Here is a 15,828-nt window from a genome sequence, read left to right as displayed (position 1 = left end):
AGATTAATTTGTTGAAATAGTGATTTGATTTTTTTTAAAAAAAAGACTTGTGTAAAATAAATTTAGGCGACTTAGTAGGGATTTTAACTAAGTCTAAAAAAAACTAATATGCAAATAAACACATAAAAGGGGAAGGGAGGAAAAAGTAAAGGATTTAGGCCATTAGGCCCAAATCAACGAGACTTGTCCTAGTCTAGTTGGGCTTTCAACTCATTTCATCTGTCCTAAACTATTTTTCGAGCCTTTGGCTTGAGTTTTGCTCCACCTGTATTAAATACAACTTTGGCTTCGAGGCCTAAATGAATGAATAAATAAATGACTAAATGAATAAATAAAAAGAAGACAATAATAAAAATTGAGACTTTTCAAGTCTTTTAGTGACCTCATCAATGGGTTTTGACCCATTTTCCTTCTTTGTCTATCTTCTAGCACCCGCACGCCATGTAGTGGACCTTGGGTTTAAACTTTGAACTTGACTCGAAGGGGTGAGCCTCATTTACCCATTACGAAATGCAGGAGGAGAGGAGTCCATTTGGACTCGAGATATTTTTTGCATACAAAGAAAAGATAAAGAAATTAATATATGTTCAAGGCATAAAAGTGACATATTTCAAAGTAAAAGAAACTATCAAGAACCGATTTTTGAATGACCAAAATAAGCACACTTTCACAAGAATGAGAGTCAACAAATAAAAAATGCAAAGCAAAAGTTTCACAATCATACTATGCATGAGTCAAAAATATCCAAATAATTTTATTTAGCCGCAAAAGTTCGAACTTTCTTATCATTTTGAAAGGACAACATGTGAACAAAGAAGAATAAACATCTTGGATGAAAAATAAAGCTAGCACTTTATATCTTATATGAGGGTTTTGAAATCCATTAAAATAATTAGTAAGCAAATGACAAATTCTTAACTTAACTAATTACTATTTTTATTAAGGCGCAACAAATAATAATAACTATTCTTCCAACATAAAATAAACAACTTTACATGCTAAGAAAAACATATGTACCAACAATAAGTTTAAACAAGACATGAGTGTTGTTTTTCAAGTAAAGATCTAAACTTTATCCAAAATAATCAAAGAATAAAGTATAAAAAAGAGAAACAATCAATATTATCTATTCTTTTCAACATAAAGGAAATAACTTTACATGCTAAAAACAAATATATCTACCAACAATAAGTTTAAATAAGACATGAGTATCGTTTTTCAAGTAAAGATCTAAACTTTATTCAAATAATCAAAGAATAAGGTGAAAAGGCAAAACATTCAAATTAATTATTCTTCTAAACATAAAGAAAATAACTTTACATACTAAAAACAAATGTATCCAACAACAATGAGTTTAAAAAAAGCATAAATACATCTTTTAAGCAAAGATTGAAACTTTATCTAAAATAATCAAAGAATAAAGTCAAAAAAGGCACATACAACTATTGCTAGCTCATTTTTATATCATGAACATGAAAATAATTAGCCACAACGTCCTAGGGCCTTCAAGGCCATCTATAACATACAATCCCAATAAATAAAATTATATCTACGAACTACGAAGAAGAAAAAAGATGAAGAGAAAAACGATAATAAAAACTAAAATACTAAAAAAGAAAAAAAGAAGATGTGTTAACCTTTTGGGGGGCAGCAAAACGAGACTACGAGCTTCGTTGGAATCAACCGCCAGCGAAAAACGTCGCCGGCAACTCAAAAATTTTGATTAGCCGATCAACTTTATGAAACAAAAATTTTTACTAAATAAAAATAACGATTTTTGCTCAAAAGAATTTTTTTTCCCCTTTCTAACCTTTTTTTTTTCTTCCTTCTCCCTCCTCTCTTTACCAAAGTAGTGGTAGTATCTATAGGAGAGAATGGGGTATTTTTTTTTCTTTCCACCAATGTGGGAGAAACGTATTTATAGGAAAGGATAGAGATTTATTTCTTGTCATCTAACAATGTGGGAGAAAAAGCATTTAGGGGAGTTTTTGGAATGTAAAAATTAAAGATAAGGTGAGGTGGAAGATAATGTGGGGGGGAAATAGTACAATGTAGTACAATCTTTGAATTTCAAAATTGGAAAAGGACAAAGTTGGGGGGAATAGTACAATTTGAATTTATTTTTTGGTGGGAATTGGGTAAAAGTTATGAGAGTTCTTGAGAATTTGGGGGTTATTTAAAATATAACCCCAATTGGAATTTAAAATTTAGCCATATTTATTTATTTTGACCAAATTAAAAATTAATTGACGAATTGCATTGCAATTATGACCAATTTTCAATTATGGTCAAATCTAATAGATTGGCTAAATTAAATTAAAATTCGATAAGAATTAATACCTTTTTTTAATCCCGAGCTTCTTGATTTAATAAAATGAATGCATATTTATCCAAATAAATTATTTTGGAGAATAAATTATATTTAAATTAAGATTTTAATCATTTGAATTTATTTTCAAGATAAACCTTAATTAAATCCGATATTTTGTAAAATAAATATTTAAGTAATAAATTATATAATCTCGTATAACTGAACACGATAGTATATAATCGCTACTTAAAATGACAAAATCATGTACTAAAAATATTTTAAGTTTTTTTTTTATTTGGATGAAATAATTATTTTGATTTATTAAAAACTGAAGAAACTCAGGATTAAATTTAGTCGTAGAGGGCAAAAATTGGGTGTCAACAGAAGGTACTAATTTGATTGAATTATTATGGAATTGAATTATTATGGTTTGGGGAATCGATTTATTGTTGGTTTCTGTTTTTGAAGTAATCAAGAGGTTAGCCTGATATAGATTATTGTTGGTTTCTATTTTCTTTCCTTGAGCCGAGGGTTTATCGAAACAGCCTCGCTACCTTTGAGGTAGGGTTAAGGTTTGTGTAAGCTCTACCCTCCTAAGACTTCACTATGTGGGACCACTCGATATGTCATTGTAATCGTCATGATTTTTGTTCTAATGCTATATACAATTTTTGTGACCAACGTAGGCTCATGTCCAGATCAAAATCTAGAGCTTGTGTTGCATTCCTGTCCACCTATGACGCTAAATATTCAGTTGGAGTTAGCTTTCATAATAAGCCATATGATCTTCCTCCGTTTTCCATTAACATTCTTTCTTCCTGACTGCAAAACTGCTGTTTATAACACCGCAAAGGCAAGAATGTCGATTGTTTTGCTGTAATGGCCATGTCTTCTGTGGAACCGATCTTTCATGTTATGTTATATTATACTATATATTTTCCATAACATTATTTCGCTATAATAGCCAAAGAGTACCAAAACAAACGATGTTGTGATGACTGTAGAAGAATTTGGTGCAGAGGTTTTACAGGTTAGCTCCCAAGGATCGAGCATAAAGATGACACTTGCAGGTGGTGGATTGTCTTGGCAGTCATACAATGAAGAAATACCAACTATTTATGACAGCGATACACTTACAACTAATGGACTATGGGAACAGAAAAACGTCACCAGAGATTCATCAGACTATCTATGATATATGACAGAGTGAGTACCTTACATGTTCTTGTTATTTTCAAGTGACTATATATGGTTTCCTCGGATAATATTTTTGTTACTTTCTCCGGTGTAAATATAACATCAAATGAAGGATTTCTAAAGAATGGAAAGGACCCTTATCTCATTGTTATGTCGTCAGGACATGTCTTACATGTTTTGGTAAATGGAAAACTAGCCGGTAGCTGAAAAAAACACTCTATTCGATACTATGACAACACAATTTTTCCTAACAAACTACTTTTTCTTAGTCTGTGCATCTCCTAATTTCTTTGTATCGTTGAATTTTGGGTAGGAACTGTATGGATTGTTTATATAACCATTAGAACGAAATGTAGAGTGTCGATGCTTGAATAATTAATGATTTGCTTGTTCATAGGTTGGTCTAAAAGGCGAATCGCTAAGTCTTCACACCTTAAGTGACAGTTCTTCTGTTGAATGGGTTTAAAGTTCACTTATGTCTCAAAAACAACCTCTGACTTGGTACAAGACATTTTTCAGGACGCTTATAATGTCAACTACTGCATATAGACATGTGTTTATATCGATCTTAAGATGTTGCATAACATGTTGTAGCGAGACAGCGCATAGTTAGTATACTAATACCTTTTCTAGGCAACATTTAACTCGCCTGGAGGATTCAACGAGAAGAAATGTCAGACTAACTATGGAAATCCTACTTAAAGATGGTAAGCGATATCCATAATTCGTACAACACTTAGTGAAGTTAGTACTAGATCAACTTTCTATGGAGAATTTCACACGACAACTCAATCCGATGTTCCATAGTCAAGACTTCGCGAAACTGGTAATTTCAGCTATCATGTCCCGCGATCGTGGCTGAAACCAAGTGAAAACCTGTTGGTAGTATTTGAAGAATGGGGTGGTGATCCCAATTCTGAAATTATAGAGCACATGAAAAGTTTGTAGTCTAGCTTTGACCATTTTTGGCCGGTGTTTTATAGAGTGCAAGGCATAGATACCCCACTTTTGACAATTGAATTTCTTTTTAGTTGGTATTGAATAATCTTTGAGAGTTCTTGTTGATACCCCACTTTTGATTTATTAGATATGACCCAAATCTTTCTGTTTCTTCCCTGTAAACTATCCTGCCATACACTTGGCATCATATATTTAGATGTTCCAATTCAACATGTTGTATGCATAACACCAAATGCAAGATAAGAGTGTAGTGCATGAGATGAACCACGAGAACAAGATGGGAACCTGGTTGTTTTCCTATAGTTACATAGCACTATAGGTGTTTTCCTGGTTGTTGGTCAAGCTGCTGCTCTTACCTGGGAAGATTTTACTATGACGAGAGTCAAAATTGTTAAATGCTAATTTTGACGATAGAAATTACTATAACATTTATGTTGACCTTATGGAAGTTAAAAAAATGAACCATTGTGATATTTTGTCACGTGTGAAGCTATGAGGTGCTTTGTTTCATTGATATTCATATGGGTGTTGTTATTTGTTGGTGTTATATGTTAGTCTTTATTCTCCAAGATGCTCTTTTGAAGTCTTTGTGAGTGAAGAGCTTTGTTTATTTTCATTTTATTTCTCGTTATTTTATTATACACAATTGCCCGCCCTCTTTATTATTTTTATAGTTGTCTTTTTGTTCTAAATTGAAATTAATTATATTGTCATTTTATGTGCCAATTAATTAAAATTATTTATTTATTTTTTATAGGTTTCCAAAATCATGAAGGAGATGAAGAAAGAAGGGATGAAGAAATTGACAAGATTTTTGAATTGTTGATAGAGGATTTAATATCGATCTTTATGATTTTGAATTTTGTGAAACTTATTGCCACGAATTTGATGCTATGTGGGAAAACTAACAATCATTTGATAACATTTTTCTTTTGGGTTTAGATTACTAGTTTGTTGTATATTTTAGTTTGGATTATTATTAATGAAAGATTTTGTTGTGATGTGTGTATTTATTTCAATTGGTATTTGACCTGTTAATGGTATTTTAAGTAGGTGGAATAGGTGGCAAAAATTGTTGCAATAGCTAATTATAATAGTTACAATAGGTAGCAAAAAAATGTTGCAAAAGACCTAAAAACCCGTTGCAATAGGTGTCAGAAAGAGTTGCAATAGATAGTTAAAAATCATCGCAAAAGATCAATAAGCGTTGCAGTAGATATCCAAAAATTATTGCAATAGGTTTATTGCAACGTTTTTTCATCGTTGTAATATAGTCTATTGCAACGGTTCTTAACCGTTGCTATAGAAGATACAAAGCGTCGCAATAGGAGGTAAGGAAAACCGTTGCAATAGGTCTATCTATTGCAACGGTTGTCGTAACCATTGCAATAACCGTTGCGATAGACCTATCCCAACGCTCACATACGCAACGCCTGCCTAACCGTTGCGGTAGATCTATGGCAACGATTTTTGTATCTATTGCAATGGTTTTTGAACCGTTGCCATAGGGATAATTTCTAGTAGTGCTCGAATAGAAAACCGAAACTCCATTTGCTACTCTTTCTCTTCTTTTTTTTTTGTGTTTGATTTTGAGTGTTGTTTCCTTCTCACTTTTTATCTGATTTCTCTCTTTAATTTTTTAGTCTGATTTTTCTCTCTTCGTATTTTTTTTATCTCTGTCTGATTTGTCTGATACAGTGTCTGAGGATGTGAAAAAGTACGTAATTTTTTTTGGGGGTGCGAGTGGGAGTCCTTTAAGTAGAGAAATTTTTTTTTTTTGGGGGTGTGGGGGGGGGGGGGGTATGGGGGAGTAGTTATCTATTAGGATAGGATTTTTTTGAATTTTGAAAAAAAATATTTTTTTTCTTTTTTTTTAATTGAAGATAATAAAATAATAATAAATAATAACAAATAAATAAAAATAAATAATAATAAATAAAATAATAACAATAAATATAATAATTAATTAATTTTATATTAATCAAAACATAATAACAATTTATAAATAGACAAAAATAAATATAGCATAATATTATTAAAACTACTAATTTATTTATTAAAATTTAGAATAAATAGTATATATATATATATATATATATATATATATATATATATATATATATATTAAATTTTTTTTTTATTTTTAAAATTAGTATAAAAAATAAAAATAAAATAAATCTCAAAATTTAATTTATTTAATTATTAATTTTTTTAACTAAAATTTTATTAACATTTAAATAAAATAAGAAATTAAATACTATCATACCCAATATAAATATTTAATATCAAAAATAAATTAAAATTCGAGGAGGATCAAAAATCACGAATAGGAACCCATCAAAAATCAAAAATCACGAATAGAATCAAAAATTCGAACAGCTTACATAAAATAAGCTAATTATGTATCTTTACAAATCCATAAAAGAAGGGGCACATGAACTCACCATGCTGATCATTAATAGATATTTCAGCCAAAAATGTATCTTTCATATAAATAGGAATCCATCGTTCTTGATCCTCATACAAACTTTGAAGCCATCCATAGCCTCTACATCCAAATTGCTGGGCCATCTCCTCCCGCGCAACTTCAAATTCATCAACTTTAAGAGAGTTATACACTCTATTATCCAATACCTCATGGAATACTTCTGACTTCCCCTACTGTATCAACAATGTTGTCCAGAATAATTGACAAATTAAGCCTATGTTGAGCCCGAGGAAAGACCTCATGTACTGAATTTGGCAAGGCTTTACAGCAATCTGTGATGATAGTTTGTGGAGGGCATCCTGACATACACGATAGCCATGCTCTCAGTAACCAAACATATGTCTCAAAACTTTCATCAGCAAGCAAACTACAACCCAACAAAAGAGTTTGCTTATGGTGATTAATCCACAGAATGCTAGAAGCAGAATGTCATATTTTTTTGACAAGCAGAAGTGTTCATTTTATAAACTCGCATAACTATAAGATCCATTAGATCATTTTACCAAAAATTTGTAGTAAATTTTTTATTTTAATTCTACTTGAAATAATATTAAAGATTGTAAAAGAAAAAAAAGGTACAAAATTTATATATATGCATATCGATTTTGCTTTTTATAATCATTTATATTCTGTTGTTTTTTTTTAATTAATTTCAGACTTTATTTTATCTTTTCAGAGAAAACAAAATCTATCTATCTCTACTCAGTGAGCAGACCTTGCATATATTTGTAAAAACACAATACAAATTAAGAATTTAAGTTTTGTGAAATATTTTACACTATCAGATAAAATTGACTTGCTATTGTAGCTTACCTATTTTTTTTTAACTTTTATATAAATAATTGGGTAATCTGCAATAGTAGGTCAAGTTAACTGATAGTGTAAAATATTTTGTGCACTGACAGTGCACGAAACTTAAACTCACAAATTAAACTTTAAAGTTAATTGAATTAAAGGTTTATGCATTGTCAGTGCAGAAAATATTCTACACTATCAGGTTAACTTGACTTGCTATTGCAGGTTACCTGATTTTTTCTTTTCTAATTTTTATGTAAATAATTGAGTAACTTGCAATAGCAGGTTAAATTAACTGATAGTGTAAAAAATTTTATGCATTGACGGTGCACAAGACTCATTCATGACTTTAAAATTTTTGCATAATGACATACCGAAATTGAGACTTTGGCAACAAACTTTTTAGCAACGGTTTATAGCAACGGTTACAACCGTTGCCAAAAAATATAATTCTAGTGCCACAATTTATTAACACAGCCGTTGTCACTGATTTATAACTGTCGCAATTGGTGTCCATATAACAACACTTTTAACACTTATTTTCATAAATAATCTATAGCAACACCTACTTTTCAATTGCAACAGTTCTTAAATCCCTTCATATTCCCCCACTCATTTTCATATCCCGCTAAAGCAAAAATTAGAACCATCCAATAACCCGTGAAAACCAAAAATCGAGCCCTAATTTTCTCTCACTACTTCCATCAGCGAAAACAAAAATTGGTTCTATTCGTGAAAATCAATTTCTCCGCAAATTATTCGCAAAAATTGGTGACTTCTTGGCAACAGAAAGTTGTTGTTGTAGATGAATAGATAAAGATATTGCCATACGTTGTTCAATAGATGAATAGTCTCTATTTTCGAAATGGAATTCTCTCATATTTTGAGGTTTCTTTGATATATTTTTTAGAAGATTAAGCATGGTTGGAGTACAATTTTGGGAATTGTTTCATATTTTGAGGTTTCACTGGATTTGTGATATTTGGGGCCCAAATTCTAGAATTTTTCTTCAATCTGAGATATTTTAATTGAAGAAACAACTTTTAAGGTTAGTATATTGGATTTCTAATAACATTGATGTTGATTTTTTTATTGCGTGAACTATTAAATTGGATTTTCTTGTTTCTAGTAATGTGCGACTCAATTTTTGGTTGGGTGTTTGATGATTTTTAATTTTTCTTGACGTTGATGTTCCATTTTCTGGGTCTATCGGAAACAACCTTTCTATTTCTGCGGAGGTAGCGGTATGGACTGCATACATCTTACCCTCCCCGGACCTCACTTTGTGGGAATACACTGGGTTTGTTGTTGTTGTTGTTGTTGGTGATGATGATGTTCTATTTTCTATTGCATGAGTGTTTGATTTACTGATTTTCTGTGAAATTTGTACTTTTTGAGCTCAATTTATGCGAATTTTGTACTCTTTGAGCTCAATTTACGTGAAATTTGCAGTTTGAGTTCATTTGCAACTCGAATTATGTTTAATTATTTGCGAAATTTGTACTTTTTGAGGTTCTTCTGAAGTATTTTTTTAGCTCACTTGTAGCTCAACTTTTTGAGTTCATTTGCAACTCATCCGAATCTTCTTCAGCGAAAAATTATACTATTTATACACGGTTAACATTAATTTTTTTATGTATATATAATATATGTTGAACCCCTTATTTTGTTCAACTAGTTTTCAATGTGTCCAAATTCGATTCAATCGGTCGATGTGCCACCAATATTTTTGACATAATTATGGACCATTACGAGAATAAAACTCAAACTTGTACATAGGTGGTCAAAAGATCAATTAAATTATTGACTACGTTTCTCAGAGTTAATAACTCAAATGGTCACTCAACTTATGATTTTTCTCTCATAAAGTCACTCAAATTTGATTTTTACTTCAAAAGTCACTCAACTATGAGTTCTTTTCTCAGAAAGTCACTCAACTTTAATTTTTACTTCAAAAGTCACTCAACTATGAATTCTTTTCTCAGAAAGTCACTCAAGTTATTCAATTAATTTTTTTCATTAAAAAATTTGTTATCATGTAATTTTTATATTTAAAACAAAAACTTTAAGTAATTTAAAAAATTTCATTTAAACAATCAATTTAGTGATCCGGCCATATCCAAAATTCATTTAAATGGTTAATTGAATATCTTTTTTATTTCTTAGAATTTTTGTTTTACTACTATTTTCTTGTCTAACGATTACTCTATACTATAAAGTGTATATAGTCATACAGATCATCAATTAATATCCTAAAAGTACACTCATTTGATTGTACAACTTTTGCGGGTAATTTTACTTCGTTGCAGTGTATATATTACAATGTATAAATGTTTAATAATATTTGGTAATGTTTTATATCATATCATTTTAGTTTAAAATCTATAACGATCCCTTTTATCAACTTATTAGAAATAGAATTCATTGTATTTATTTGATGCATATGTATATTATACAAGTGGTAATATAAAAAATTATATTATGATTAAAAATCAATTTCGTAAATAAGTATCACGTTGAAAGTTAATTAAATCTAATCAACTAAATGAATATAATTCAAAAAATCTTAAAAATTAATATTAACATTATGAGTGAATTTATATAAACTATTTAGCAAATTTTAAAGTTTCAGAGGGTTAAATCTAAAGTAAACATGAGAATATGTAATAAATATGGTTCAAATATTTTTTTCATTTTTTTTAGAATTTTGATTTTAAATAAAATTTTAAGTTAGCAAATTTTAATTAAAACAAATAATTAAATAGGTTGAGTGACTTTATAAGTAAAATATTCATACTTAAGTGACTTTTGAAGTAAAAATCAAAGTTGAGTGACTTTCTGAGAGAACAACCCTAAGTTGAGTAACTTTTTAAGTAAGAAATAAAGTTAACTGACTTTTTGAGAAAAAAGTTATAAGTTCAGTGATCATTTGAGTTATTAACTCACGTTTCTCAGTATACTGATCATATCATTAATGTTGCTCAAATAATTATAAATCATGAATCATATCATATGTGATATATATTACTCCGTTTCTGGATAGATAACAATGCGTTAATTATAATTCACAACAATATTCACTCCTCAAATTCATTTACTACGAAGTCACTAATTTATTACAAGACTATAAAGCATGCTACCTCCACGTATATATAGAATAACACTAACCAGCCTATTCATATCTATTACACATATTATTCTTGAGAGCCAGATAACTCATCAAGTGAACGCCAGGTTATATACTACTCTTAAAAAGAAAAAAACAAATACTAGATTTACTACTTAGTACGTAGTCAACACAACATTTTATAACATATAAAGTCCCAATCGATGTGAGGTAAACTGAACCTTTTGTTATGTGCAGGGTCTGAAAAAGGATCAGAGTAGAGAAAAGCTTAATAGGAAGCCTGAAGAGGCCGCAAGTGATGGTTACTATTCATATGCTGAGTAGTAGAAGAGGATGTGATCCTGACTGGACCCTGCTCATCTGCTGGCTTTGGTGGTGGTGGTGGAGTGTGTAGATGACCGTGCTTCCCACCAACTGATGAACTAGTAGTAGTTGGAAGCAAGATGATTAGGACCTCATCATGATCAGGAGTAGTTGTTGTGAGTTGACCAATAATTGGATAATGCTTGGGAGCAGGAGGTGGTAATAAACGACCAGGCCTTCCAACTATTTCTTGCTTGTTTGGTGGAGATGATGCTGGTGGTAAAGTTGTTATGTATGGCTCCCTTCCATACTTACCACTTTCTGCCTTCAACTTCAGCTCATGATGATGATTTCCTGAAGCATCAACTACCATACATAATTTAAGTTATTAGGTCACAACAATACAAAAGTAATTAAGTGCATGCTAAAGGAGATCAAATACTAACCAAGATTTATTCAATTTGTTTGTCTTGTTTTAAATTGACACAGAGTTTAAGAAAGTAAAGAAGATTTTTAAAGTTTGTTGTCTTAAATCTGATTAAAGATATGTTGGAGAACATGTCAAAAAATGTCCTTTAATCTTGTAGTTTTAAACATGTCACATGGAAAGCTAAAAGTAGAGAATCACCACATAAAAACAGAAGACGATTCTTTTTTTCGAAACAGAAGAAAAATAAAAGTAAGACAAATAAATTGAAATGGATGAATGAAATAGCAGATGGATTTCAAGCAGATTAACAAAAAAGAATGACAATGAATACTAACGTCAAGTGAAAAAAAAAGGAGTAAAATTGCAGTTTCCATTGGTGTTACAAAGTGTTTTTGCAATATATATATAATTAAGTACCTTGCAAAGTTCTTGCTTGAGCTCCTGCGAAAATAAGAAAGCTAATTATAAGAGAGAATGCTGTGAAGAAGAGAATCATTTTATTGGCCATCGTTATTTGTTGCTTAAAACAGACCTCTTTTTCATGTCTCTATTTATAGACAAAACAAAAAAAAAGGAGAAAAGCTCAAGTGGGCAGTGCATTAGCACCAAACCTTCTTTATTGGAACTGATGTTAACTGTTAATTAGAATAATATTTTGAACAATCTAGTAGAGGATCAAATGCTGCAATTAACTCATTTTTAATCAGTCATATTACGTTGATATACTATCATATAGTACAAGCAATTAATACGTTAGGATAAAGGTTAACACAATAACGTAACTAAGATCGCTGATCAAATGTTTAACTGTTATAACTTGATGTGGAGGTAGCCTTCAGAATATTAGTTCGATGAACTTAGTAGCTCAGACCCAAATCACATGTGTGTTGGTGAAAAGATTTGTTAAACTATGTACATAAATTAAATTTAGGACTCAATTACTAGACGTCGCCTTTTAGACTTCATAAAATTCAAATTATGGATTGGTAATGTAAATTGGGTGATATTTGAAGGTAAAAAAAGGTATTTTAGGTACTGAGTAGTATTTGAAGTAAATGATAGGAGTACAATTTTTCATTGGTGAGAAGTTTGGTACTAGCATAGTAGTGATCAACTCAAATAAGTAGCTATATTGGTTTAGTGATAGATATATGTCGTTTAATGACAAAATTCTTTTTTTAACCCCTCCTAGGAACTTCCTGCTTTTGTTTACTCCTTGATGACTGACACTCACAATCTTTTGATTGGCAGTGAAGGAATGTTTATCATTCGAACAACTTACTCTTGTCTTGTTTAGCGACAAAATTCATCCCACGCTAACGCTGTATGTTTTTTAGTGGAATAAAAATTCACAAAAGTTAAACTTATTAGTGGTCAGTCTTCGTCACTCGTTTTTGAGTTGTGAGTGGATTTAATGTACGATAATAATACCGGCCACCAATATAGTCAATTTAATAGACTCAATTACCACGTGAAAATTATTTACTCTGTGTATCAATAATTAATCTCCAGGACTTTAGGTAAATTACAACATCCGTACAACGTTATCTCGATGTTCACCCGTGTCCCTATATATGTTATATGTTAGGTACAATTCAATTTACTTCGTTCGTTTTTAAATAATTGTCCATTTTGAATTTGACATTCTACTTAATAAACTACTAATTTCCATAAAATAAAATGTAACTTTATGCAATTATCCCAAAATACCTCTTTTCAAGTTGAATTAATTACATTTAAAAGAAGATTAATTAATAGTTTTGTTTAATTTAAACAAGGGCATTTTAGGAAAAATATAACCAATTTATAATACTCGTTTGGTGTGAGGTATAAGTTATAATAGTCTCGAAATAAATTATGAAACTATTTTATCTCATGTTTAGTTGATGGGATAAGTTAGTCAAGGGATTACTTATCCCACCATTTATGCCTTAGTGATGGGATAATGTTATCCCATATATATGGTGAAATAACTAATACATGGATAATTAACTTGTTCCCAACCAAACGATCAATCTTCCTAGGTTGCTACTTGAATTTTTTATTTTTTTTTGGTGAAGTGGATATATATAGATATATACATATACATATATATATATATATATACATACATATATATATATATATATGTATATATATATAACGAGATACAGTTATCACAAAACAGGGGGCGCACTCACAGAAGAGGCCCCTAAATTGAGGGAATTACATATAGCAGGTCTAGTAGTAATGGGCTTAGCATTGCTATTTACATGAGATAAAATAGACTGATTTCCTAAGCATAAGAGGTTATTTAATAACAATCAGGACACAAAACGATCATCAAAAACACCATCAGCATCATTCTATAGATGTACAACAACTGCAGACGGAGGAGACTGGAGAACTACTACTTCACCAAACTGGGACAAGGAGAAACTTGCCCTGGCCAAACTACTGCTACTTTGTTAGCTTTCCGAAAATTATGTTGTACCACTGGATTCTCCATGCTCTTATTCAACATTGACCTGCAATGAGATAAAATATCAGTAAACGGCATGGTAGGATGTTGTAATAGTTGGATTACCTCCACCGAGTCAGTTTCAATAATAATAGGCAAGAGATTGCGTGCGATGGCTAAGTCAAGACCAATTTTTAAGGCTTGAAGTTCAGCCAGAGTATGGCAGTGGCTATTGCCCGTGGCAGAAAAACCCATAATCCAATCACCTGAGAAGTTGCGAATGACCCCTCCCAAACCACATCTAGAGTCAGCTACTAAAAAAGCCCCGTCGACATTAAGTTTGTAAAGACCGTTAGGGGGTGGAAACCGTCGAACGTTAATGGAAACAGTTCCATGTTGATTGCTAGGAATGGTGGTATAATTAATATATTCCATGGTTTTTGCTCTAACTGCGGCAGAATTAATAAGATTGGCTTTTTTATGGAATATATTATGGTTTCGGTTTAGCCAAATATTCCAAACAACCATTGGGAAGAAAATCAGCCAATCCAAAAAGCATCCTGAAAAGGGGAGGATGCGTTTTTAAAGAGTTCAACCAATGCTGGGTTGTAGTATCAAGGTAAGAGGGATTTAAACCTATATCTAACCAAAATTTTTGGGCTACGTAGCAGCGGGTAAAAATGTGGCTGGGGGTTTCTAGCTCTAGGTGGCATATTGGGCAGAGAGGGAGCGTTGAGAGACCAATATGATAGATATAAGCTGTAATGGGCAACTGGCCATGAGAACAAAGCCATAAAAAGTGGTAGATTTGAGGCAAGGTGTTTAGTTTCCAAACCCAATTGAAAGCATAGTTGTCGGCTAGAGAGGTATGAATTATTTTAGAAACGGATTTGGAAGAAAAAAGACCATTGGCCGTATTGGCCCAATATGGTTTATCATAAGAACCATGAGATGGATTTGGACGAATATAGTTTGCTTTGGTGGTAAAACAAAAGGGATTTGGAAGGAAAGTTTACCCCAATCCCACTGATGGTCTATCCAGAGATCAGCAAGGCAAAGATTCTCTTTCTTATCAACAAAAGGACCGTGAATAATTTGTCGGAAGGTAGGGAGCTGAGGTACCCAATGATGCATCTAGAGGTTAATAGAATGCCCCGTATAGCCGGGGTCCAAGCTGTGGCCTGACTACAAAGAGACCCTCCAAGGAGAATATTTTGCCAAATAAAGAAGGTACTAGATTTACATCAAACATGATTATACTTATGAAGGAAAGTCTTTGCCCAAAGAGTCGTGGAGTTGGTAAACAGACACTAGGCTAGACTTTTTACCAGAGTTTGATTCTTAATATCATCCTGCAGAAGACCTAAGCCCCCACAATATTTTGGGGAGGTGACTTTGTCCCAACTGATATAGTGTAGCTTACGGTTTTGGTCGGTAGAACCCCAAAGGAAGTCCCTTTGAATTTTATCAATAATGGAATAGGTCTTTTTAGGGAGTTTGAAATATTGCATTATATAGGCTGAAATTGCGTTTAAAGTAGACAGGATTAAGATAAGCCTACCTGCCGGGTAAAGAAATTTAGTTTTCTAAGAGGCTAGTTTTCGATGCATATTATCAACAAGAAATTGAAAATCTGCATGTGTCGATTTTTTATGAAGAATGAAAAAACCAAGTATTTACCAAAGTTTGGGAACGGCGATATGCCAAAGAGATCCTTAATTAGAGCCTGAATATTGTGCGGGCAAGACGGGAAAAATATAGCTTTAGATTTGGCCGT

At 31.5% G+C, this 15,828-nt stretch overlaps 1 protein-coding gene and 1 long non-coding RNA gene across 2 annotated transcripts in view; one reads left to right on the top strand and one right to left on the bottom strand.

Annotated features, from left to right (window-relative positions):
- The window catches only part of LOC107874758, a 7,413-nt gene extending 1,947 nt beyond the window's left edge, over positions 1–5,466 (top strand). Inside the window, exons 3-4 of the long non-coding RNA XR_007056749.1 lie at positions 3,331–3,517; positions 5,226–5,466. This is a non-coding gene — a long non-coding RNA (uncharacterized LOC107874758). The remainder of the gene's footprint in view (positions 1–3,330; positions 3,518–5,225) is intronic.
- Positions 5,467–10,821: 5,355 nt separating this feature from the next.
- Positions 10,822–12,148, bottom strand: LOC107874759 (hydroxyproline-rich systemin-like). Its single transcript, XM_016721504.2, has 2 exons — positions 12,029–12,148; positions 10,822–11,547 (listed from the first exon to the last, which is right to left on the bottom strand). The coding sequence occupies exons 1-2, from the start codon at positions 12,117–12,119 to the stop codon at positions 11,147–11,149; spliced, it is 492 nt and encodes a 163-aa protein (XP_016576990.2). The 5' UTR covers positions 12,120–12,148; the 3' UTR covers positions 10,822–11,146.
- Between the last annotated feature and the right edge of the window lie 3,680 nt (positions 12,149–15,828).

This window comes from Capsicum annuum, chromosome 6 (genome assembly GCF_002878395.1).
Source record: "Capsicum annuum cultivar UCD-10X-F1 chromosome 6, UCD10Xv1.1, whole genome shotgun sequence".
Taxonomy (NCBI): Eukaryota; Viridiplantae; Streptophyta; class Magnoliopsida; order Solanales; family Solanaceae; genus Capsicum; species Capsicum annuum.
The sequence above is the reverse complement of the archived record's forward strand: the minus strand, read 5'-3'. Positions and strand labels throughout refer to the sequence as shown.

Bases quoted from the DNA above. Each gene is read 5' to 3' on its own strand.
- LOC107874759 (XM_016721504.2), bottom strand. From the start codon at position 12,119: ATGGCCAATAAAATGATTCTCTTCTTCACAGCATTCTCTCTTATAATT. The intron at 11,548-12,028 runs GTACTTAATTAT...TATGTATGGTAG, and splicing joins TCAAGCAAGAACTTTGCAAG to TTGATGCTTCAGGAAATCAT.